At 38.4% G+C, this 26,097-nt stretch overlaps 1 protein-coding gene across 1 annotated transcript; it reads left to right on the forward strand.

The window, feature by feature from the left end:
- The first annotated feature begins 5,900 nt into the window (after positions 1–5,900).
- On the forward strand, positions 5,901–26,097 carry ca7 (carbonic anhydrase VII). Its single transcript, NM_001015903.1, is given in 7 exon segments — positions 5,901–6,032; positions 10,956–11,153; positions 14,425–14,543; positions 15,703–15,798; positions 16,151–16,213; positions 20,246–20,401; positions 24,986–26,097. Coding segments are annotated over 7 exon segments (801 nt in total). The 5' UTR covers positions 5,901–5,992; the 3' UTR covers positions 25,115–26,097.

Genomic DNA, 26,097 nt, shown 5'->3' on the forward strand with positions numbered 1-26,097 from the left:
ACAGAGTGTGAAGTAAACAAAGATTAGAGTAACGGTAGCGTGACATATTTTACTCATGCAATGACTGAAAAAAATTTAATCTCATAATCACTACCCCCACCCAAGAAAGCTGTAAATGTTGCCTTCTTACTACACATATTTTTAGCAGAGAAGTAAGTAAAACCCAGAATACAAAACTGAATCAGTCTAAAGAACCGATATTGGCAGCTAGAATTGGCCCGTGTATGGCCACCTTTAGTTGGGCATATGGGAGCACATGAAAGAAGAATCTATATATATTTTGCAAAGCCAAAACAGGGCTGACAAAGATGGTTGGATTTGAACACGGAAGTGATAATTGATGGCTTTATACCATCCTTATGGTATGGCCTTTTTTAGCATTTATAGACTGAAGTTGGTCATACCCGATCAGATTTAAACTTCCAATATCGCCACAAGTTGGCAGCTTATATGGCTGTGTATGGGCAAGTTTAAGAATTTCTTTGAGCAAGGACCACATTTGCGAGTTTATTTGGTACTTTCCTGATGGGTCTGCATCATGATCCAATCGTAGACCAAGGTGCCAAGCAGTTGAATCAGCCCTGTTTGGCCCAGCATGCAGGTTCTTAAAGGAGACATATTGGATAAATGGGAAAAAGCCTAATTTTGTAGGCAATTATGAATAATATACGGTGCTGGTTTCACTTTGTGCTAAAATGTAATCCTATCTGTAAAAATGGCCCCTTTATTGGAGCTCCCTATAGATCCTATCACTTCTCTGTCAGAGTTTGAAATGAGGGGTGGGCGTGTCCTAACGGTCCCTGCCAGAAGCACAGTAGGAGGGGGAGAGCCAATCACAGCCCTGCACTCACACAAGCAAAGACAGGCTTCAGTTCCCTGTCAGGTCAGCCCAGCTGCTGATTGGTTCCTATCCTACAGTGCAGTGAACCGAGGGCTGCCGGCTCCCTGCACATCCAGTGAATTCAGCCAGCAGGAAGTGAAATGGATGGGCGGGGCTAGTGGGGTTTTGGGCGAATTTCTCAATAAATCAGTCCGAAACACAACTTTTTTAGCACAATCCTTCTATATCTAGAGGAGTACAATTCCCTGGTACATTGTTAATTTTTATAGGATATGTCTCCTTTAATGTATATAGTCAGCTTAAACCTGGCTCTCACATTGGGCAAATAATTTGTCTACAGAGGTCCTGTACTTTAAAAATGGTTGAATGATTATAACTGGGGCCTGGTAGAAGACATATGTTAATTTAGGAAAAGTATACAATCAAAAGTATCATCCAGTATATCGTATGTATCAGCAATAATACCATCAGCAGGGCCGGATTTGTCTTCTGGGCGCCCTGAGGCCGCCCCTGTTGGTCGCCGCCCCCCCACCCATGTGTATGCGCGAACGTGCCAAACCCCCCCCCCCGCGCGCCATCCGCGAGTGCGCATGCGCAAACCTTTAAACTCCCATACTGAGCAGTGGGGAGAGGTCCCGACTGCTCCGTATGGGAGCCAAATTTAAAAATTTTGTTGCAGCAGGGCAGCATGTCGCCCCTAAACTTCTGCTGTCCTAAGCCCGGGCCTTTGTGGCCTCGCCACAAATCCGGGCCTGACCATCAGGCAGTCGTTCAAAAAGAAAAAAAGAATTCTGACCATAAGTATTAAGAACCAGCATGCTGGGCCAAATAGGGCTGATTCAACTGCTTTGCCCCTGAGTCTATGATTGGATTATGATGGCAACAAGGTGAATCAGTGGTGGAAAGTCATACTCATTGCTTTGTTTTTCTGAAGTCCTGCAAAGTTTTCTCCTGCAGGCAACTTTGCGTGACTTCGGGAAACAAAGTGATGCCCATGCCTTTCCACCTTTATTGCCGATAGAAAGGCATTTCAGGGAAATTAGTTGGCCATGGTAGCCAAGATTAACCGGGGGTGACTAATCTCCTTATGGGCCATGAGGCTAAATTACCTCATTTATCGTGCAAGGAAACAATGCTAGGACATAAGGAATTGGGCTCTTATAATAGAATAAGCATAAATAGTTGACCAGGGGTAATATTTACTAAAGTGCAAATTTTGCCTTAGTATGTCGTTTGTATTTTCATCTTATATTTACCAAAATGTTCACTGTTGTGAGAGTAATGTGGTAAATCGTTCTTAATGTAAATTCTCTGAGAAAACTCACCAGTATATTTACCCCATGCAGCTGCAGTGGGGAAAATTCTATAGAGCAGTACTGTCCAACTCTTTCTATGTAGTGGGAGAATTAGTTGGTGTACTGCATATTTGTGGGCCAAATGATATCAAATTGATGATGTCATACACAGCAGTCTATGAGGCCAACAGGCAAAATTGGGATATTAGCATGGAGGAGATGGCAAAATTAACTGCTCTATCTTTATAAATGGCAGTTCGCCAGCCTTAACCTAGAGAAGTACCTGCTGGTCAAAATTATTTTTTGTGCTCTTGGTAAACCAAAGAGTATTCAGTTTCACACTGACAAAAGGATAGATGCAAATGTTTGCCAATGAAAATCAAGTTGCTAAAACGCGTCATCCTCTTCTGGTAGTAAATTGCCAAAGTAATGCCAAATTAAAATTTTTGGTGAATTTTCACCCTTCTACATGCCTCCAGATATTTCACAGTGTTCAAGGAAGTCAATTTTAGTTGATAAAACTTTTTACTTTTGCTTATCACCAGGATACAGATTTTTCCAATCTTTTCTGGTCCACTGATCTTTGTATAGCATTGTGTCTTTATATATATATTTATCATTCATAAATAGGAAATAGCAGCTAAATAAAGAAGTACTTTTTAAACTATATACAGCCAAGAGAATAAATAATTCACTCTTTGCAGGCTAAGCTGTGGAAATGCATATAATGAACGCATATATTATTATTATTTTTTTTTATAAAAAACAATTTATAGAAAAGTCTGTATGTAAACTTCCATTAGTATAAAGTTATAAATGATGCATGAAGTCAGGATGATGTTTATAAAATATCTCATATTATCCTTAGTTTGCATCCCTGGAAACTGAAGAACAAGATGGATATGCAGGAATTCGTGAGTTCATTAAACCTCTCCCATTTTGCCGAGTATCCAATACTGATGACTGATGACAATGCCTATTCTGGAAATGCAGATCTCCAGTTCCTAAAGATAAAATGACAGTTGTATATTAATCCTAACTGCGTGTTTATGTGTTTTTTTAATGACACTGATAATTTAAAGTGACAGATCCTATTTCTAACTAGGTTTTTAGACAAATATTTCTTACAGATATCAAATATATTAGGGCTTATTTACAATGTCAGACAAGGCCAAGGTATAAAATTGCACAATATGCAATATGTATAAAGTAGTGTCGTTTTGGAAAATGTTTTACTTTACTGCTGGAAAAGCACTTTTTATGCTTTCCCAGGGAAATCCACTTCAGTACTGCTGCTAAGCTGGTTTAACACTGAAAATAAAATGGAGGCCAAGCTTAAAGAAAATAGCTAAAACCTTTACACTGACAATGAAGTAAGGTATAGGGAGCCCAGCAACTGTGTACAAATGACAGTTTGCGTGTGATGCCATGGGCAATGTTTACACTTGTACCTGATGCAGATCCACAGAGGATGCCTATTTTGTAAGGAGAAATTATTTTTTGAATAATGGTATGCAGAGGCAGCCAGTGACCAGACAATGGTTATTGCAATAGGAGGAAGCTGCCACACACCTCCAGCCTTTACTAGAACTAGTGCTAAAGTCTAAATATTAATTTTCAGATCAAGGGCAAGGGTTCACATTTACTAATCAGATTGGCTAGTTCTTAATGTCATTGTTAAACTCCTAGAAAAGAGTGGCATTTTTTATGGCACCCGGCCAAACAGGATTATAGTTTCCTATGGTTGTGTACCTGGGACGGAGTGAAGAAGATGAATGGTAAAGGAAAAAAAAATAATGCTTGTTCTAGTTAACAGTTTATGTTCAAGCCGTCTGTATAACCACAAGTGTACTCACCACTTTAGCAGTAGTCAATAAACAAGAAGGGCTAGCTGCAAACCTACAAGATCACAGGACAGTCTCTCATCCATACTTGCTGATGGGCCCTATATGAAGCTAATGTTGCTATATGTAAGGCTGCTCTCAGGATACCTTTGCAAGTAATCACTATTTTGAGAAACATTTTCAGTAATGGTGTTACTTTTTGGATGAGGAAAGCCTCATTTCCCACATATTTCTACGCCATATGGTTGCATTGAGAATTTCTCTAGCACTTCTCTGAGATGCCATCCTTTTGGTAACACTGGAGCTTGAGTAGAGGAGTGAGGATGGCAGACTGTTTAACCCTTACTAGGACATTGCAGAGGTCCTGATGACGTGTGCACCCCCCCCCCCCCCCCATAAACCTGCACTGGTGTGCAGTTACTACTGTACACCAGATAGGGCCACTTTAAGCAGTCTGCAGTATGGTCTGACACTACTCATTTCTGTCATGGAGCTTTCTGTTAGGTAGGTCACTGAGTGTAGATGAAATGAAACCCCGACAGACAGCAGGTTTGAGGATAGCAACAGCATAAAAAAGCAATTACTTCATTGTTCACCCTGGATAAGCGAACAAGGCTTATTTGCCTGCTATTGTTCCTTCAAATAAAACAGTTATCAGCGAATGGGTAGAAAAAAGAAATTGGATTGTTATGAATATTGTTTTCCCCTTGCAAATATGAGAGAGTATCCATATCATAACTGGTTGGTGTTCTTTTTCTACAAATGATCACACTTGCATTATGGCAGTTTCAGGTCAACAAGGTTTGGTGCCATCAACAGGCTTTAATACAGTTCTACTATGGCTGTGCTAATCAACCTGCCAAACCCAATTGCTGCACATGCTGACATTTATATGTTCATGAATCAAGACACTTATTTCAAGTATTAGCACATTTATCAAAGCTGTTTGCCTTTAAAATGAAAAAAAAATGTACCAGTTCATCACAATTGATTCGACTCCTTTGAGCAGTTCGAATCCAAGTCTATTTCTTAGGGCTGTTCATTGGCAGTGCTGAACTATAAATTCCTATTAAGTTGGGTGGTCAGACATGAACTGGGAATACTGGGAGGTGTAGTTCCCAGGAGATTTCTGGGTTGTTTAGTGTAAGATAGGTAGGCATTTTGGACTGTCTTAGCTTTTACAGCAATGGCACACTGAGAGATTGCTAGCACTTACCCCCCTCATGATTTCCATGAGGGGGGTAAAAATTCTTGCACTTTTATAGTAATCTCCCTGACCCTGCTGGTGCCATGGTGGGTCAAACTTCACATATAGGGGGCTTGAAATAGACGTGTAATGACTGTTTCAGGGCATGGGGCTGCTTAATGCCAGGGTAGCGCTTGATGCTCTGCAGGGAAACTTGTTTGCACTGGCTTTGTACACTGCACCCCAAAAGGAGGTAACAAAATCGGCACCTCAAAACATGTGAGTTTTTAAGCTGTAGGATACTCCCCATCCTGTGACCTTTTGCCCTGTCAAGGTCAATGGAATTCTCAGCGATCTGGGGGTAACCTGAGTGACAAGACACCAGCGGGGTGCGTTTGAAATCGGAACAACGACACTTTAATGAATGAGATATTTACCTTTTCTACATAAACCTCGTCATAAAAATACAATAAAGACCGCCCCCCCCCCCCCCCCCCCCCCCCATGGGTCAATTCTCTGTAGATTACCAGATACCTCGCAGGAACTGTCTGCTTTATGCTTTACTGTTTGCTTTCAACCCCGTGGGAGGAGAAGTGACTGAAACCCGAATTCTTTGCTGTGGGCAGAGCTTGTGTCCATCCTGCGATCAGCTGAGCTGCCCCCCTCCCTCGCCCTGCTGTCACTTTAAGAGGCTGATCTCAGGTACTGTAGCAAGGCTTTCTGTAGAAAAGCGGCAGGTACTACACATCCCTGGCATATTGTGTGCCTGGCAGCCAGCACTGACTCCAAAGAGGCGGGAGGGCAGCCTGTGTGAGTGACTGTGACAATGACTGGCCAACACTGCTGGGGATACGGGGAGGAAGACGGTAATTTTCCTAATCTCTCCCTTTATTTCTAGCTCTTGACACATTCCTCTGTGCATTAGCACTAGCTAGCCCGCCTGCACGGCAGCTCTTAACTTGGTTCTCTCTTTAACTCCTCATAGGCTGGGGGGGGCTCAGGCTGCACTTTTAGCCCTCCAGCAGCCCAATAGCTCACACTTTATCATGTAACATAACTGTGGGGGGAATGATCACACCACTTACCATACCATAGCAATACAGTGTGGGTTATCACATGACATAGGGAGAAAGTAGTATAAATATGTCATGGTGTAAATGATGACACTTATCATAATATATGTAAGCATATGTTTTTACATGTAAACTGACAGACACACAAGGCATACATTCATTGACTGCATGTATCTGTTGAATTCCGTGCCACAGGTTTTAACTGATGTGGAATAGTTAAATGCTATTTTACATTTAGAGCACTGACATATGCTTTGCTGCAGCTGTACATTTACACAAGCAGAATGGTGCATATGCTAACTGATATATATTCCTACTGTACATTCTTTCTGGAAATTTCCTTGTGACCACTGATTCAGGATGAGTCACTAAACTGACTAGCACAGTTATGAAGGGATTTGTATACTTCTATTATTCTAAGCCTTTTATCTACTGGGGGACGTATAAGTAATTATCCTCAGAGCAAGGTATGTGGGAAATATATGTAGGGGTGACGTTTATTTGCTATCATACCTCCTGCGGTGCAGTCTCCTTTGTAGAAGTTTAGACAATAATGTGCAATAGTGACTTTTTTTCCCCTGGATTCATTTCACTGTTCTATTCATACATTATGTATAATTATAAATATAGAAGCACTTGCTGCTGGGTATAGAATAACTTCTGTGGCATCTTAAACCTATACTGTGGCATGGTGAATGGGACCCTTGCTGTGGAATATCATTATTCCTTAACGTTCCTCAACAGATTACAAAAAACAGGATTAGCTGTGAGGTGGTGGGAGTGTGTGGTAAAGTTTCACACAGCTCTGCATGAGTCAATAATCTGCACTGCTTTATCCACAGCACTAGCTCTAAAAACATAATATGGAAGTGGGTCCCAAGGGTGGCCACAAAAAGGGTGTTACACCTGGCTCCATAGGTTTAGCAGTGCTGTGCTAAGCTTTCTGAAAGGTGGATGCCCAGAAACATAATCACGATTCTTTTCACTGTAGCAGCCAATAAAACAAGACAATGGTTTAATATTTAGCACCACAGTTAACAACTTTCAATTGTTCTTGCTTTTTTTTTAAACTGATTCCGGTGCCACCTGTGCCTGAACACGTGGCACGATAGTGCAATTGTGTCTGTGCCCAGAGCTCAGCTGGTCATTGGCAATGCAAATACATTTTATAGATCTGTGATATTGCTTTTACACACAGAGAAGAAGCTTTAACAGATGACTGAACACATTTAGGAACTATTTATCTGTGATATCAAGACTTTCTGCCTTCCTCTATTGTAGTATATAAGAAGTAGGGGGAAAACATGTCATTCAAGTTGGACAAATAGTTCTTGCTCATTTGCTAGTTCAGGTTGTTTTTGCATGATCAGTTTGAACTAACTACAAAAACTGGATCAGTCGCTTTGTCAGAACTTATTTCCTGTCTGCTAGTGCCACCCTCCAGCCAGGGGCATCAGTGCTCTCACTTTTTATATGATCAGGTCAGCATATTTTGCAGTGTGTAGATACTTTGCAGGGTTATAAATCCTGTCATTGATGGGGTTCTCTCCTGGTGGGCCTTCAAAAATATAGTTAAATAGTTACATAGGGTTGAAAAAAGAGTCCATCAAGTTCAACCCTTCCAAGTAAACCCATCACACACAAACCTATACTGACCTATCTATACTATCACATACATAAACCATATATACCAACATCAATACTAACTGTAGATTTTAGTATCACAATAGCTTTGGATACTATGCTTGTTGAAGAACTCATCCAAGCCAGATGCCTGTTATGATGCAAACTTTTTGTCCAATCATTAGCCCGATTTGGCCCAGTATGTAGGTAACCAATTTGGTAAAAGGTCTGCTCATTTGGCATCCTCGCCAAACAAGTGGATCTTAATGTGCATTACAAGATCTTTTAGCTTATATTTTCTTGTACCCCTTACCCCATAAAGACCAAATTTTGACAGCTATGGCAATTTTCCTTTATGTTTAATTGCCTCTGGAATGTGGCATGTTAACTATTCTCTTAGTTTCTTGTGGTTTTATAATGTGCAATGTGCTGTATAACTTGATTCGAGTCTTCTTCTTAGAGATGCATGTAAACAATTAATGTGCATTAAAAGTTAATAAAGGCAGTCTGCAATGTAAATAAGGGAACGGTTTCCCTCATTTTCAGGAATATCATGGCAAGCACACTCCTGAAACAGCTGTTAGCTTATTAAAAGTTAAATGAAGCCTAGGAAATACATCCACCCAATGGAAAATGGTTATGCACATTGTTTTTAGTCATATACAAGCTCTGTAGTAATATGTGTGTAATTGGCATCCACAGGTATTACAGAGGTGCTGCAGAACCACTTGCCTAGTTACTTTGCAAGCTTTGATCTAAAGCTGTGTCTGTGCTGGTTTTGCAGCAGCTGCTGTGGGCCACACAGAATACAATACTGCAAGGGAATTGTGACTTATCACAGTTAAATGTTCCAAATGGAAATACTAAAATCTTGCTATGTGGGTCAGTAAGTGCCATTTACACGCCTCTTCTCTTCTTTCTGAGTCATATTCACAGCAAAGGGATTAAAATATATCCCCGTAGGACTTACTTTTCCCCTGTATGAAACAAAAAGGTACAAAGATTCTGAAAATAATGTCCCAGCTGAATATGTTTTAATGGCAGTGAACTTTCTGCAATTTGAAATGGAAATAATATCGACGGTGTGCTTTTTAATCCCATCAAAGCAAATGTCAGCATGTGGCTTTAAAATTCATTAACTACAATGTGGAATAAATTACTTGCAATCTGACTTCCTGCAGACTTCACTGTAACAGCCTCCTAAGTAGCTGTAAAAAGCAACAATTGGCATTTAGAAACAATGGTTTTTCATCTATATATGTATTTATTTAAAAAAAATGATGAGGGGTAGTGCATATCATTTTAATGGTATTAAAACAGAGGCATTTTTTTACCCAAGTTCATTTGATTCTAGTGTTGGGAGTGATGCTTTCATCACACCAATGCCTTAATTCTTTCACTCCAGCAGTCCCTTGAATTCTGCTGGTAGAAAAAGTGTGTTGGCCCCTTCATATTGCAGTTTACCTGTTATTTTGATCGAATTATTTGTACCCATTATGGGGCACCATTGTCATTACAAGTTAAATTAAGCAGAGAGATAGTTGTGACAACAGGGTGGCAAAGTGCAAAGAAAAAAAAAAGGTGCAAAGTGCTTTGTTTTTTGCACCCTGCAGCTTGCCCCCCCCATATGAATTTATGTGCATGCTTCAGAATGGTGTGCAAAGAATTACTTCTGTTTATGAATGCCGCAAAGACAGTGCCTGTTGCCATGTATAATATATGATCATGTGGATGACATCCTTGGAATGTCCCTACCATGCCCATTCAAGCTTCCTTCAAGACACAGAGTGCAGCTTGCTCCTCTTATGGGTATCAGCACAAGTGCAATGTGGATTCTAACAAGTGCAATTTTCCATTCTTTAATGCTCCAGCACTTGTACCTGTATCCATGGTGTCTATGGTACAGATACAAATATGCCCTACAGTGTATCTTTTAGTTGCATCAGAGCAGTGTAGCTTTAAAAATTAGGCAGGATCAGCATAATTTCAGGAAAAGCTTTCGGTGCCTTGCCTTGTGAGGCAACTTTGGCCGACTTCGGGAAACCGAAGCAACACGTATGCCATCCCACCAACAATTTACATTCTTGCTGGTAGGATGTCATGGCGGGGAGGTAGAAATTGGCTAAATTGCCAGATAAATTCTTGTGGTGCAAGCTTAATTCTAGGACCACAGTGGTCATTAGGTCAGTGGCACACAGGGAGATTAGTCACCCGCAATAAATCTTCGCTATTGCGGGCGACTAATCTCCCTGTGTGCCACTGCCCTAATGACCACTGTGGTCCTAGAATTAAGCTTGCACCACAAGAATTTATCAGGCAATTTAGCCAATTTCTACCATACTTTCCCTAGCTGGGATCAAGTACAAGGCACTGTTTTATTTATTACAGAGGAAAAAGAAATCATTTTTAAAAATCTGCATTATTTGATGGAAGATGGCATTCCTGTAATTCGTAGCTTTCTGAATAACGGATTTCCAGATAACAGATCCCAGACCTGTCGATCAAAAATGAAAGTAGCCATATGTAAGGCCAGTTGTACCATATACATCCATTCAGTCCCGGAGTTGGATACTAGGGCGGGTTGGCTACCTTTACACTGAGGCAACAGTTGGATGGGCACAGGTTGAACACTTCTGGGATATTCCAAGGTGAAAAATTAAGAGGAAAATACTAAAGAGCACAATGTTTGTTTTGTATCTTTGCAAGTAAAATTATTTTATTTTGACTAATTACTCTCTGTGTGCTTACTTTGTGCAGAGCCTAATTGTTTATATTTTCCATACAGTATTTGTGTACAGTATGTCAGGCCAACTTGTGTGCTTTAGAATGTAAATAAATCTGTTATTATGATTATGTTGGCTTCTGAATGGAAGCTGTACCCCTGAAGACGGAAAATGTATATTAAAAAAATCAAACAGCACCTAGTGAAAACATTTATTTAATAATAAAGCCGTTTTATATAAATGTTTCAAATGTTTTGTCTCTGTATACTTTTTGGGTAACCGTTTTAACTATTAGAAGGTAACTGCCACAAAAAGAGACAATGAAATTGATGATTTTGTAAAACTAAGTTTTTTTGTTTCTTATGCACAGGTCCATCTGAATGGCACCACTACTTCCCTATCGCTGAGGGGAACCGCCAATCTCCCATTGACATAGTTTCCAATCAGGCTGTTTTTAATCCTAGTCTTAATCCTCTAGTCATTTCCTATGATCACTGCACATCCATTAACCTTTCAAACAATGGGCATTCTGTCATGGTGGAGTTTGACGACTATGATGACAAGACAGGTAATGTCCACATACTGCAATGTGTTTTTTTTTCATGTACCAAGCACTTTTACACTAGTACAATATCAATCAAAATTGCATGCTTTTGAGCTATCATTCTTCACAGCAGCTTTGCTATCAAGAAAAATATTAAAGCATCAGAGGCTAGGATAAAAAGGATAAAATGTATTTGTAGAACTAAAAAAAACAGCATTTAAACCAGTGGTTCCTAAACTGTGGGGGTGGTCTTTCTACTGGGACCCTAACTATTGAAAGAGAGGCCAATCCCTGAAGACCAGATAAGGTGACATGTGAGGGAGATTGCTTATTTATAGTAAGATACATGGAACTATAGGAGAGTAACAATTAATACCATAATATAGTTAAAAAAGTACCCCCTACTGAAAAATATATGGATAATATAAGTCACCAAGGAGTTCCATGACCATATGGAATGTTTTTCAACAGGAGTACTTCATTTGCAATAATACACGTTGAATAAGTTCATTGAGTCATGTAACATGAAATTAAATACTAAGCAGTGATTATAACTGGTGGCATCACTAAGCAGCATTTATAAGGATATAATTTACAGAATATTTATGGCTCTTGTGTATGATAGTATTCATATATCTGTATCCTGTATTTTGTACTGGTTAGAAGGAGTTACAGAATCTGCAGTCTCCGATGCCATCATCCCTATTTATCCCTTGTGCCCTGTGACTATTTAGGTGGCATTCATCTATTTGTGGATTTCATTACCATTAAGACTTTTTCCCCAGATTTTACATTTATTCATAAAGACAAAATCTTGGAATATATTGAAGGCTTTTATATATGTATTCTCCTTTAGCTGTAGGCTTGTAATATTCCCCCTCTACATGTGGTAGTATCTGCAAAGTACTAAATAACGTATTAATGCTCAGAAAATGATTCACCAGTGCAGATTAGAATGAGACTGTAGCCAAGACCAAATATTTGCTGAGTAGGTGGATTGTTGTGCTGAATAGAATGACTGAAAAGGTGACAAGAGTAGAAAACAAATTGAATGAGATACTATAATTTGCATTCCTTCATTACATGAAAGGGGCTGCTGTGATTTACAGGGATGATTAATCTAATTTCTAAGTTGCCTTTGTCTCAAATAGGGATTTGTATAGAAATGGCCAGCTGCTTAAATATAATTATCCAGCAAAACTTACCGACCCTGTTGTACAGCTGTATACTCAAAGCAATGACAGTTTAATAATAAGGAGTAATATAAAGTACATTTAGATACAAAGCACATTTAGAGGTTTCCTGCTGGATTATTTGTATAGGACCTGTACTATATGTATAATACTGTGTGAAAATGGATGTACACAGCTTAAGCTTTTTTGAAAAGAAAACATAATTTCAAGCAACTATGCAGCCTTTTTATGATTTTTAATGTAATAATATGCTTTGGAACAGTTACCTAAGCCTTGCCCCTTTTCTCCTCCTCATCTGGCTTTCTCAAAAAAAAATGTAGCCAACTGTCCTCAGCCTGCCTTCAGCCTGCCTTCAGCCTGCATCCTCCAAACCCCACAATCCTCTGCACTTGTGATGTCAAAAAAGAAAGTAATATCACTTTGCAGTGTAGTTCCTGTATGTTGTCTGTAAGCTGTGGGAAACTTGTTACAATTTGTAGCATTAATGTTTTAGTCCCTCTTCCCCCTTCAAATGATGCAGAAAGATGCAGAAGTTTTTATTTAAAAATGGTACTTGTTCCTACTTTTTGAAGAAATTATTTACAGTTATAGGTATATAAGAATCTGTGTTGTGTTGGGCTCTTTAACAAATTTTTGTTTGGAAGCTGGAGTTCCCCTTTAATGTACTTTCTATATATCTATCAATCTGCCAATTTGTCTTAATTTGTCTATGTAAAATGTCCTTTTGTGAATGGCAGAAGCTTTTGTTTGTCATGTGTTTGTTCTTCATGTTTATTGCTAAAATATAGTAATATGCCAATACTGTGTCATTAGTGAAAATTTTAGGTCTGTTGGGTAATTTCATAGCACATTAGCTAAATTATAATGCCAGGAAAGAGGCATGTATTTTGGGTGAGTGGGGAGTTGCCACTGAAGGATCTTTCTTTTCCTTCCTTGGTACTTTAGTCCTGAACTACACTGATTAACCCCAAAAAGGGTGAAACTGCAACTGCCCTGGCTTTGCTTTAAAGATGATATCTGCCTTTTGCAAAATCCTCCTAGACTTGTTGTTCTTTTAAAAGAAGACCATTACCCAATATAATACTTTTGAAAATATACATCCTTTATATATTAAAATGAAGAGCTTACCCCAGTGCACATACAGAGATCAGCAGCAGGGAGAGAGCAATACTGCGTATAGAGCGACATTAAGCGCTTGTACATATGTCCTATCCCTAGTCATTCCTATTTACAGTAATCCAGTTGGCTGATGATGCGACTGTTAGGAATTGCTGGTTTAGGTGGTTTGTAAGGATCCAATTGCTGTATAACCATTTGCAGTAAGCAGGATTTAGTAGAAAACGTAATTGAATGTCAGAATGTTGAAAACTGGGAATAAGTCCTCCAAATCGCATCTCACGGCAATAACCCCGTCCCCCACATCACATGGGCAGAAACGTCATCACATGATGATGTCAGCAGTTTGCGAAATGATGTTGGCGATACACAGTGCAGACATCATCTTGCACACTTCTCTATCCAGGTTAATAACCCGGCAAAGGTGGCAACCCTACCTGTGGCACAACTTGAGGAGCAGCACACACCAGGTCCCTGGTTTTATAACAAAGACTGAGCATGGGCAGAGGTGCTAACCCTCTGTTACTGTTTCCCCAGATATACCCCATCTGGGGATCATATATGGGGCATATTTTAACAATTCAAATAATGTAAAGGAGGCAATTTTCATTAAGCATTGTATTGGGTTCAATGGGCTTCCATCCCTGGATTCCACCTGCACAGAATTTTTATAAGCAATACATATATACATAAGCATTTTTCTGTGGCAATAAGAGATAATGGTTCTTTATCTGCTCCTTATTTTAAACATTTTACTTTATAGAATAGATGCCTTGGTATAACATTATGGTCTAGTTTATCTTTTCTCAATGCATTGTATTTTTTAACACTTCTAAAATACCAGAAGAAAAAAACAAATTAGAATGAATCTGTTATATCCTTACAAAAATCACACCATGTACTTCCATCTGGAGACATTCGTCATTCTTTTCAGTGACTCACCAAACTGACTGACACAGAATACCTTTCATCCACCACTTTTGCAGTGATAACCGGCGGCCCACTAGAAGGATCATACAGATTGAAGCAATTTCACTTTCACTGGGGAACCCAGCGCAACAGTGGGTCAGAACATACCGTGGACGGGAAGTCTTATCCCTGTGAGGTAATATTTTATTGAGGTTTTTTCTTTTTATAGTATAAGAGATTCTCCATGATTATTTGTTATATGCAGTAGGGTGGCTATTGGCCACAAAGTTGTGTCATATGACCATTGGGGTCATTTGTTACCTTAGGAATGCAAGATTGCTAGGGTGTGCAAGACTGTACATCTTAGTGCTCACTTACAGACCACTTGTGCCCTATATGCCTCGCCCTGCCTGTCTCTCTTGAATACTGCATTGTCTATTGCTAATGGCATGCAAATCAGGCATGTGTCTTGCTGAATTAAAGCTATATGTGTCTAAAGTATTTGCACATTCACATAGGGGCAATTGACGCTGCTGGGTCACCTTAAACCAAGAATCCCCAACCTTTTATACCTGTGAGCCAAAAGTTTTGGAGAGAAACACTGGAGGTGCCAGTGGGAGCTGTAATTGGCTATTTGATAGTCCCTTTTTTGACTGGAAGCCTACAGAAGGCTCTGTTTGGCAATTACACTGGGTTTTTATGCAATCAAAGCTTGTCTCCTAGCCAGAAATTCAAAAATAAGCACCTGCTTTGATGCCACTTGGAGCAACATGAGCCACTGGTTGGGGATCACTGCAGTGTTAGCTCCAGGGTTCCCACCATGACCTGCATCAATTGATGTAGCAAACTTGTGGTGCTGCAGATATCATCTAGACATTGTGTGCCATAAAAAGTATAACATCATCACAACTGTGTCTGATACACATTGAAGTAGTGCTCAGTAGTGCTTGTTTTAACGTATGTTGCCTAATGTCCATATCTGTTAAAAAACATATGTACATATAACTATGTGTAAATGAATATACATATAGAAATCTTTGGCAAGTGGGGGTGAGGTGCTGTAGTGGGAGATCCTTAATTCCTTAGATATTATTACAACATTTCCAGGATATTTAGGTTTTGACTGCAATGTATAATATTAAGTGACAAAATAACTGTTTAGGAGTAGGAAGCAAAGAGTTTTCTTGTTTTCAGTTAAGGCACATCAGTACTGTAAGTTTCAGACTCACAATACAGTATTTAAATGTATACAATAAGTACTTTAGAGATTTAGTTTTCCAGGAAGTGCATTCAACTCTGTAATTACAGATTTCACTATTAATGTTCTTTTTTTCTCATAAAATACTTCTCTGCAGCTCCACTTGGTGCACTGGAACGCTAGAGCGTATTCTTCTTTTGGAGAAGCAGCTGCAGCTCCAGATGGTTTGGTGGTAATTGGTGTTTTTCTGGAAGTAAGTATTACATACTCTTGGTGCAAACAGAACCAAGTCTTACTGCAGCACGTTGGGTATAATACGTTGCGATTGCTGCTTTTAAATCCTTTAAAATGGAATTCCTTACTGTGATATTTTAGGACAGAAATTAATATGGTAATTTTTTCTCATTTTCTTGTTGAAAGAAAACTTATTTGGATCAACTTCAAACTGGATGTCATTCCTATAAATGGAATTAGCTGCTGAAATATTTCTTTCTGATAATAGTTTACCCATCATAATTTAATGAACTGTGCAGTGATTATAAGATTGTTGTTAGTTTTATCCTATTTATATAAACAGTTTACAAACACATGTTATTTGTTTTCAGACTGGTGGACAACACTCAGGCCTCAACAGACTTACAGACGCTTTGTACATGGTGAAATTTAAGGTACATCTCATATTTGTCTTTCCTACACCAAGTTATAATCTTTAAATGGTTATGTAGAAGGCAGTGGGAGTTGTCCTAAGCAAATGGTAACAATCTTTATTTAATTTGTGGGTTTTTTGTTTTTTTTTTATTTGTAAGTCCACAAAGATTTGTAAGAAAATGTTCTGCATTTAAATTTGTTTTGCTTTTTCAATTCAGATCTTTTAATAAATGACTAGACATCCGTGGTTTTAGTAGTAATGAATTTATTTGTGGTTGTAAAAACCTCTAAAACCACGAAAATCAGAGTGTTTATAAATCTGCTTCCACGAGTTTGCTTAGAGGTGAATACCCCTTTTAAGAATAAATAAAGAGACAAAAATAACAGGTATAGTAGGGTGGCCAGATAACTTGAAAATTAAGGATCATGTCTAAAAATTACAGCTAGCACTGAGCTGATTGTTTCAAATGTAATCAGTGTTGTGCTGCAACGCGCATTTATTAAACGTGTGCAAATATTTTCAAGTGCTTTAGGTACTTTAGGTATAGGTACTGTTATGAAAATTCAGAAACCGGAGGTCATTTGGGGTAGAAAAAGTTTCTTTATTTGACACAGTGGGTTCTGAGCAAAACCAAGGGTCAGAACCCAGGACAAAGCCAGCACAGGGTTTTTATTGATTTTGTTACAAGGGAGCGTACAACATGAGCATGAGCGTAGATGTCTCTTTACAGCACAGAAAACCAAGAACTGCTCTTACAGCCATTCAGATGGCTCTGTCTTCAAAGACATGGTAGTAGTAACCAAGGCTAGCTTCAGAACTGAATCTATCCAATTAAGAGGGGCCATTGGGAAAATCTGTATACAGGGGCATATTTATTATAAGGCACCAGTGGGCCTGTACCTAGGATGGTAGGTCTTGGGGGGTGGGGGGGGGGGAGGCAGTCTATATTTGTTTTCTTATTTAAAAAAAAAAAAAAAAAAGACCGGATGGCTTAACAAATATGATTTCACTCTCATTAAGAGTTGAACTGTTGAACTGTTGGGATCTTTAAAGAAAGTGGAGGTGGGTGACACCAGATTGATCCAACCGTTTGTCCTAATTGCAACCTTTTTTGCACTTTGCACACTTCGTGGGGCATTATAAATATAAGTCTTGTAAGTATTATGCTAACTTCCATTGTCTGCTCTGTTCATAATGGCATCCTGCTATTTGTAATCATTTAAAAATGGCAATGATGCACAGAAACATGTAAATACTCAATAGTCTATACAACATAATTATTGCTATACCAACAGTGGAAAGCATGGTGCACTTTTTTGTTCTAGAAATGTTTTACAAAACATATAGGCAAAGGTTATTCAAACCACATTTATTTACTTATATTTACAGAGTTGGTCTGTCTAATACCTGTCTGAAACCCCAATAAAAAAGTGCATAATAATCTTTTAGTAATTTAACAAGACATAGGGTTGTAAAACAGGTATATAAAATACATAACTGATAAATTTGTAGTTTATCACAGCAGAAAACTAACAGGTTTTACTGCCCTGTATTTGAATGATGACAGCAATGCAGCAATACCTGGGGCTAAAGCGAATCACAATGATGGGAAAATCTTACAATATGATAAGCAGCACACACACTGCTACTGAAATATGACATGAAAGGTTTAGAAGATAAGAAATACATAGAGGGTGGGGACACAGGTAAAAGTAATGAGAGAGAAAGGACTCGGGAGCTTGGTATGCTAAGATAAGAGGAGGGACAGATCAAATTATATGGCACAGACTACAGCATAACTAGTTACAAGCATGCATGCCATTTTAGATGGTAACCATGGGTAGGGCTTCTACTGTTCCATGGATATCAACTGTTGGCAGCTTTTATTATAGCTCTCCCAACTCCAACTCCTTCACATTTGGTTTGCTTACTTGACTTGTCGCGAATGAAGACGTGTACTGATGTTGGTTTCCATCAGAGTTCCTAAAATGCTTGGAAACTTTACCAGTGCAAGGTCTGCTCTTAGTAGAGTAAGAGTTTATAAACTACTCACTACTACTACTCGTGTGGCAACTTCGGTCAACTTTAGAAAGCTGAAGCGACACAATATGTTTTCCTTCCGACAATTTACATTCTCACTGGTAGGAAAGATTTAGGAGAGGAGATTTATTGTTGAGCGACTAATCTCCTCATGTGTCATTGCCCTTAGACTGTTTTTAGATTAAACTGCATTGGTTAGAATAAAAAGAGATTTACTTTGGATGGGCCCTTATTAATTAAGTCCATAGTGTGAGAAGTTGATTGTAATTAAGATGCGAAGAAAAATAGGAAAAATGAACAATTGTACCAAAAGCAAACAGTATGTACAATATTTACTCTGGGTGGGAAGGGGAATGAAAAAAGAATACAAAGGTTGTTTGTATTTGATAATGTACATGTAGTCACAAAGCCATTGTCCAGCATTGCTAAGTAGGGTGTGTAATGTAAGTAATAGAGAATTTATCCTTTGTCTTTTGGGAATTCCGTATTCAGGAGCCTGAAAGAATTATAAAAAGTAGTGTACGAGATCCTCAGTTGGTTTTGTTGCATAGTCTTCAATTACACCTATTAGGTTGCGCTCTTTATATCTGATCCCAGCTTTCGAAGTTCATGTGGTACCCGGCATGTTTTGTGTGTAGTTATTAACCACCCGTTGAAAAAATATTCTGATTGTTTTTACAAGTCACTTGCTCACCACAGTTAAAAGGGAAAGCCTCCCCTTTATCTTAGATTTATCTGAGATGCAATGATAAATATATTTAGAGACCCTTTTCCTTCCCATAATTATCATTGTGGAGTTTAAGGGCAAGGGCACATCTGTTTCTCTCAGCCATGCATTTTTCCATCAGGCTGAGGGAAGCAGATCCGCTTCCCTGAAATGCTGTCTGCCAGCACTGAAAACTACAGTATCCGCTTCAGTGCAGGCACACACATGTACAACGCGAAAATGGTTCTACGTAATGTGTGCCCTTGCTAAGAGTGGAAAAAAATGACCTTCAATATCCAGCTTTTTGAATGCAGTTTCTACAGGAATTTTACATTTAGCTGTTCTTAAATGGGAAGCCATGTCTTTAAAATCTGGTGCACGGGGGCTTCCTTATTGCATACAGTATGTAGTATGAAACAAATGTTCAGATCCTTTGAGAGTTCCCCTGGCAGTCAGATAGAAGGATAGTGAATTGGGTAGTCATACAGTATGGACTATGACAGATTAACTACATACATTTATATATGTTTTATATAGTTCTAGACAAACAAGTTAAGCAGTTGAGTGGTTTGCACATATACATGCTGTGTACCCTTTTTACCCTATTACATTTACTCAGCAGCCCATATTATTTACCATAACTTATTTCAGTTAGAGAAAATCTTCCATCCCAACAAAATCTTTTAATTTCTAAGAGTTTTGAAAATAGATTTTGGGACACCCTTAAAAAACAGAGCCAAGAATATTGACAAAAATAGTAATAAATATAAACAAATGAGTTATCTACCAACAATTTTGCTTTACTTTACTTGATTTGCAAATTATGACCTACTACTAATTACATAGTGTAATACAGGTAAGGGATCCCTTATCCGGAAACCCGATATCCAGAAAGCTCCGAATTACGGAAAGCCTGTCTCCCATAGACTCCATTTTAATCAAATAATTAAGATTTTTAAAATTGATTTCCTTTTTCTCCTTTCCTTTTGAAAATAAAACAATGCTTTGTATTTGATTCCAACTAAAATATAATTCATCCTTACTGGATGCAAAACAATCCTATTGGGTTTAATTAATGTTTTATTGATTTTTTAGTAGACTTAAGGTATGGAGATCCAAATTACGGAAAGACCCCTTATCCAGAATACCCTTGGTCCCAATCATTCTGGATAACGGGTCCTATACCTTTAGTGTGGAGTGGAAGTGTTAGAATTTAAAGAAGAACACTTTTCTATTAATGTTTGCCTTACAGTTATATTTAGTTTGCGTATCCATAAATAAACATGGCTTTTAATTATGTTACAGGGAACCAAAACACAGTTTGATGACTTTAATCCAAAGTGTTTGCTGCCTTCAAGTTTTGAATACTGGACCTATCCTGGATCTTTGACAACACCCCCGCTAAATGAAAGCGTGACATGGATTGTTCTGAAAGAACCAATTAAAGTGTCAGAAAAACAGGTAATCAAGATCATCTAAGAAGTCTACCATGGTCTACATCTGTGGTCCCCAACCAGTGGCTCAAGAGCAACATGTTGCTCACTGACCCCTTGGATGTTGCTCCCAGGGGCCTCAAAGAAGGCGCTTATATTGGAATTCCTGGCTTGGAGACAAGTTTTGATTGCATAAAACCAGGTGTACTGCCAAATAGAGCTTCCTATAGGCTGCTTGTCCACATGGGAGCTACCAATTACAGCCCTTATTTGTTACTCCCGGGTATATTTTTCATGCTTGTGTTGCTCCTTAACTCTTTTTACATTTAAATGTGGCTCGCGGGTAGAAAAAAGTTTGGGGACCCCCAGTCTACATAATTATATTTCAAGCATAAACACTTTGGGGCAGAAGAACAAAGCATATTGTCTCTGTGCCTAATGGGACAGAAATATTTGGGCACATTTTGTACTCTGGAACTGAGTTCTACTTGTGCATTTACAACAGAGCACTCTGTGGATAAATCTCTGTCATTTCTTAGGCTAATGGCACACATTGGATTTTCTTCTTCTTCTGCTGACAAAGAAAATACACACAACTGTTTTCAGGCCAATGTGTGTCATAAATGAGAATACTCCAGTGAATTTACCAACCCTGCAGCAGCTGTAAAGGACTTTCTTAGCGTAATGGCACATAATACTTTTTGTTTCCATACTAAATTGTCTCCAGCATGGCCAACAAATGTCCGACAACACCTTTATATTGAAATAAACTGCAAACAGTTTCCTTATGTAATTGCCTGAAATAAAACTCCTCGGGCAGTTTTTAGAAATTACATGAGTAAACTGATTTACAAGAGACAATTCCAATTGATTTCATGATAAAAAAGTATTTTCTGATGTTTTGTTGCACGTGCCGGTGACGATTTAAAGCTGATGACTGATAGTATGTAATGTCAGTAGGCTCAGTGACTTCATGGAATGCAGAAAGTCAAACCTGAAAGGGCTTCAGACCCTCAGTACTATTTTTGTACGGTTTCCTATTCTTATAGAGGGACAATTGGTCTTCATTATTTATATTTCATAGTTTTTAATTATTTGTGTTCCTCGTTATTCCAGCTTTCAAATGGGGGTCATCCTGGCAGCTAATTCTATTGCTTTATGCGCTTACATTTTTTTTTTTTTATTATTGTTAATTTTTATTTATTTATCTTTATATTTAGTCCCTTTCCTATCCATGTTCCAGTTTCTTATTCAAACTTCTGCCTGGTTGCTAAGGAAAACAAGACCCTAGCAACCAGAAAGCTGCTGAAATTTGAGCTGCTAAATAACTGAACACAAAAACTTAAATAATGGAAAAAACGTATAAAAAAACAGAAATGAAAACCAACTGCAAATTGTTTCAGAATATCAATGTCTATGTCATACTGAAAGTTAATGTAAAGGTGACCAACTCCTTTAAACTACAGACTTACCAAAATTATTTAGTCTTTTTAATTTTCATCCAGGGTTGGACTGGGAGGTGCAGGGTCCAGCGGGTCTTCTGCCTCAGGGGCCCATGCACCCCCCAATGGCCCCCGCCGCCTTCACCCCCCCACAAAGGCCCCCCAACACCCTCCGCCCCCCTCCCCCGAGCGCTCCTAAAAGAAACTTACCTGCGACGCGCCGGGGGAGGGAGATGGCAGATTGCGGGTGTGCCCTGGGGGGGATCGGATCTGAAATTTTTGTGGTCTACATGGTGGAGGGCCAATAATAGAAGCCAGTTTTGACCACTCCCCCTTTTTAACCAGCACCTACTTCAAACCACACCCATCACAAGAGCTTTTAAGACAATACTCACATTTATGGTGGTGCAGCAAAAACCCAAACAATTGGTGCTCACTGTAGGGATATCACCCTTCATTCATATGTGAAAGAAATTTATTATGTCATATTAAGACATACCCTTAAATCCGAGGGTGTAAACAATGCAGGGGTGCAGTTAATCTCACTACTGATACCATTTAAAGCTTACACAAAGGTAAGCAGTGAAAGCAGCCAGACAGGTTGGTGCTTTCGGCTGTGTGCACCTCCATTAAAACTTATGACTGCTTAAGTAGATGAAAAAACTCTTTTACATAAATGCACCTGATAAAAATAGGACCTGAATAAAGCACAAGTCTAATTGACTCGGAATACGTTATCCTTAAGTGTATCTTTACCTTTGAGACCTTTTACCTTTGATATCATTTGCCTTCAAAGTCATCATTCTGTTTTCAGTAGCATCACATAGCGGATATTAATTCAGAGCGCTTCTAAAATTAGCAATGCAGAACAAAAACATACTTGTTTGAACAGATTTTTAGCAATATTCAATTTCAAGTACCTTGAGCTTATATAAGGCAGAGGAACATGATATATCTGAATCTGTGTATGTTACACTATACTCTTTTATAAAGAAATATCTATTTTTAGCTATAGGTTTTCTGCTTGTTGGAAACAAACTGTAAGGTGTGTCCATGGAAGAACTTCTTTTCATGTCAGCTAAATAATACACATCCCTTTATTGTTCTACAATCCCTATTCAATAATGTGGGATTTTAGATTCTTTTATGATTAAGTCCTATAGAATTACATAGTTATGTGTCTTATTTAGCATATGATAGGAACATAAACCTTTAATGAATAGACCAGTGTAACAAAAAAAAAAAAAAAAAGCAAGAATAAGCATTGCGTACACATTCCTATCATGTTCAATAATTCCCGTGGCTTTTAGACATACAAGTAGATACTCCCTCTGTTTCTGTGGCTGACATACTGATGTCATGTTAGCCATAACCAACAACAGATTCTATAGAACAATGTTGTCCAACTTGAGGTTAGTGGGCTAGATGTGGCCCCAAGGTATTTTCAAGGCCAACAGACTGCCTATGGCCTCTACAGACTGTAAAGTATCATGGGCCACAAACGTGCATTATACCACCTTATTGTCTTTCTAAATGTAAATGACAGCTGTTGGCAAGCTAATGATAGTAATGGGATTTGCTGTGGGTGCTTATATCTTATTTCTGTTATTATGAGGGTTAAGAAAAACTCTTAAAAAAACTCTTTGGCTGTTGTTAAACATTTTACAAATAATGGGGTTGATGATGTGATATGCCACATGTTCAAAGCTATAATACAGATCTCTTGGACAGGGTGAGGGCCATAAAAATTACTTGGGTAATCACATTTGTCCTTCTCAAGCTGAAAAACATTGTCCTGCATGCAAGTGCTACTGTATCTGTGTGTATGGTTTTGCCAGTACCTAAGGTAAATGTTTAGGGCAGTTGTATTATACATTGTATTGTATTGATTATTGTACTGAGCCTTCCCGACCTCCCATAAGCAGTCTGATTATTGGCTTACTACTCTACTTTGCCCTGGCTCAATCCCATAGCCACCAAGTGGCTTTTATATGTCCTGTGCAGTTCGGATTCTAAAAGACTGAAAACCATCTTCAAATTGTGTTTAATTGCCCTCAATTAATATTAAGGCTTTAATTATGTTAAAAATAATGTATTCAAAAGGACCACCATTGCTGTAAAAAGTTACATGAAGTGAGAGATGTCTATATTATGCTGATGAACCCCAAATGAATGCAAGTGGGACAGAATGGTATGAACAGAAGGTACAAGCAACTGTAGGATCAATATTATTATTATTATAATATTTTTCTTTAGTAATAGTTATCATTTTGGTCCACATGTACAAACACCCACTGTTACTCGGGTTAAAACAATGCCTATTAGTGCAATTTGGACACATGTAGACGGTTACCTTGAATTGCTATGATGGACCACTCAGCAGAAGCACAGGCCTGTGCAGTACCAGTTTGGCCAGTGACATGATACACACAGCAAACTGGGTCATCGGTTGATCGGGCTTTTTTGAGGACACAAATGGAGAGTTTGAATGGAGAGTAGCTGTATTGTATAGTAAATTTCTGCATTTTACCAGGTTAATTAAGGTGTGTTTTTATCGCTTCCTGCTGCTTTTTTTACCCACGGTACTTCCTTCGCTTATTGTCTTTGTGACCTTTCTAATAATTATAGTACAATAATGGAGAAATAATTAATTTCCCAGAACTTCCCAGTTTTGATATTGCAAAATATTCTTGGAATTATGGATAAATAACCAATACACTAATATTTTCCTATTTCTGGACTCATTTCAAAATTTAAGGGGGGGTTGATCAAAGTTTGGACCTTCGGGTGGGGGGGGGACGATCAGTAGTTGGACCTTTATGGGGATTTTAAATGGAAAAGTTTCTGCTGTTCACTACTGACACTGTTATTTGCTCTGTTACAACTTATTTGTTTAATACACCACCATGCATTATGAAGAACAAACCAACAGGAATTGTTCATACTGTGTTTAGGTGCAGTTGAAGGGATTTTTCTTACAGATATGAAGAAAAGCAGGGCACATAGTTACTCAGCAACTGTGCATATTTGAAGAGCTGGCTATTTTAAAAAGGCTATCTCAATCAGTATGCTGCTGATATCCCGTGAAATACTGGTAAAATGCAGTTGACACTAAATGGACTATTGCAAATGGTTTGTGTTTTGGCAAACATATTTCTTTGTTTTTGCAGATGGAGAGATTTAGGAAAACACTGCTGTTTTCTGGGGAAGAAGAAGAGCAACGTATTCATATGGTGAACAATTTCCGCCCACCCCAACCGCTAAAAGGAAGGAAGGTCCAAGCATCTTTCAAATGCTAACAATAAGGAAGATAAAACCTTTAATATTCAAAGAGCTTCCACACCAGCAAGACCAAATTCACTGCCTACGTGGATCAGGGGTGCTCTGTTTTATAGGGCAGCTGGCACCTTTAACATATGGGGAAGGGGAGGGAGAGGTTAATTTTTTAAAGACTGCAAAGTACAGCACCTGTTGAATTAGACATAAGGACTAGGTATTGAGACAAGCTTAGCCTGAGACTGTGTACCCGTGCATACTACTGTATCATTGACTCTTGTTTACTAGTCTTTTATAAATGAATGGGTACAATAAGTATAAATTAAAATGACTGAGTAATTGCCCATTAATTAAGGGTGATTTAAACCATAGATAAACACAATTGCAAGAATGTGCAGTTTGATTTTATTATTTTCTTTTTCTTCTCTGGAATTTGGAACCACTGGAATTGTCATCAGTGAAGTGAGTCGGTGCCTACAAACTCAACTCTCAACTCAAAGCAGTGTCAAACAACTGCTACAGCCAATAGAAGCTGCAGAGAGTGGTGCAGAAAGAGCCAGCACAGCAGTGAAAATACCAAACAAGAGATAATAAATATATTGCAGTGTTATTATTCTTTTATAGCACCAACATATTTAGCAGTTCGTACAGAGATTACATGTAATTCACAACAGTTACTGCACATTCTTGCAATATACAAGTGTTGGGTGGTGTAGTTAACCTTTAGTTTAATATAGAATGGATTTTGTAGGACAATCATTCATATCTCCTTGGAGGATTGACATTTTGCGTCTTTGACTTTAAACATTCCAGGAATTATTTAATGCCTTATATTAATGATAAATAATTATTTTTGATGTCAGCACTAAATTAATTATTTTTGGGCTTGGGTGAAGGTATGCTTGTAAATACATGTTGATTTTCAATTGTATGTCATATATATATATATATATATTTAAGCTAACAAATCAATGTGAACTTTTCTAAGAAATGAAAGGTTAACTAT

Source organism: Xenopus tropicalis, chromosome 4 (assembly GCF_000004195.4).
Source record: "Xenopus tropicalis strain Nigerian chromosome 4, UCB_Xtro_10.0, whole genome shotgun sequence".
Lineage (NCBI taxonomy): Eukaryota > Metazoa > Chordata > Amphibia > Anura > Pipidae > Xenopus > Xenopus tropicalis.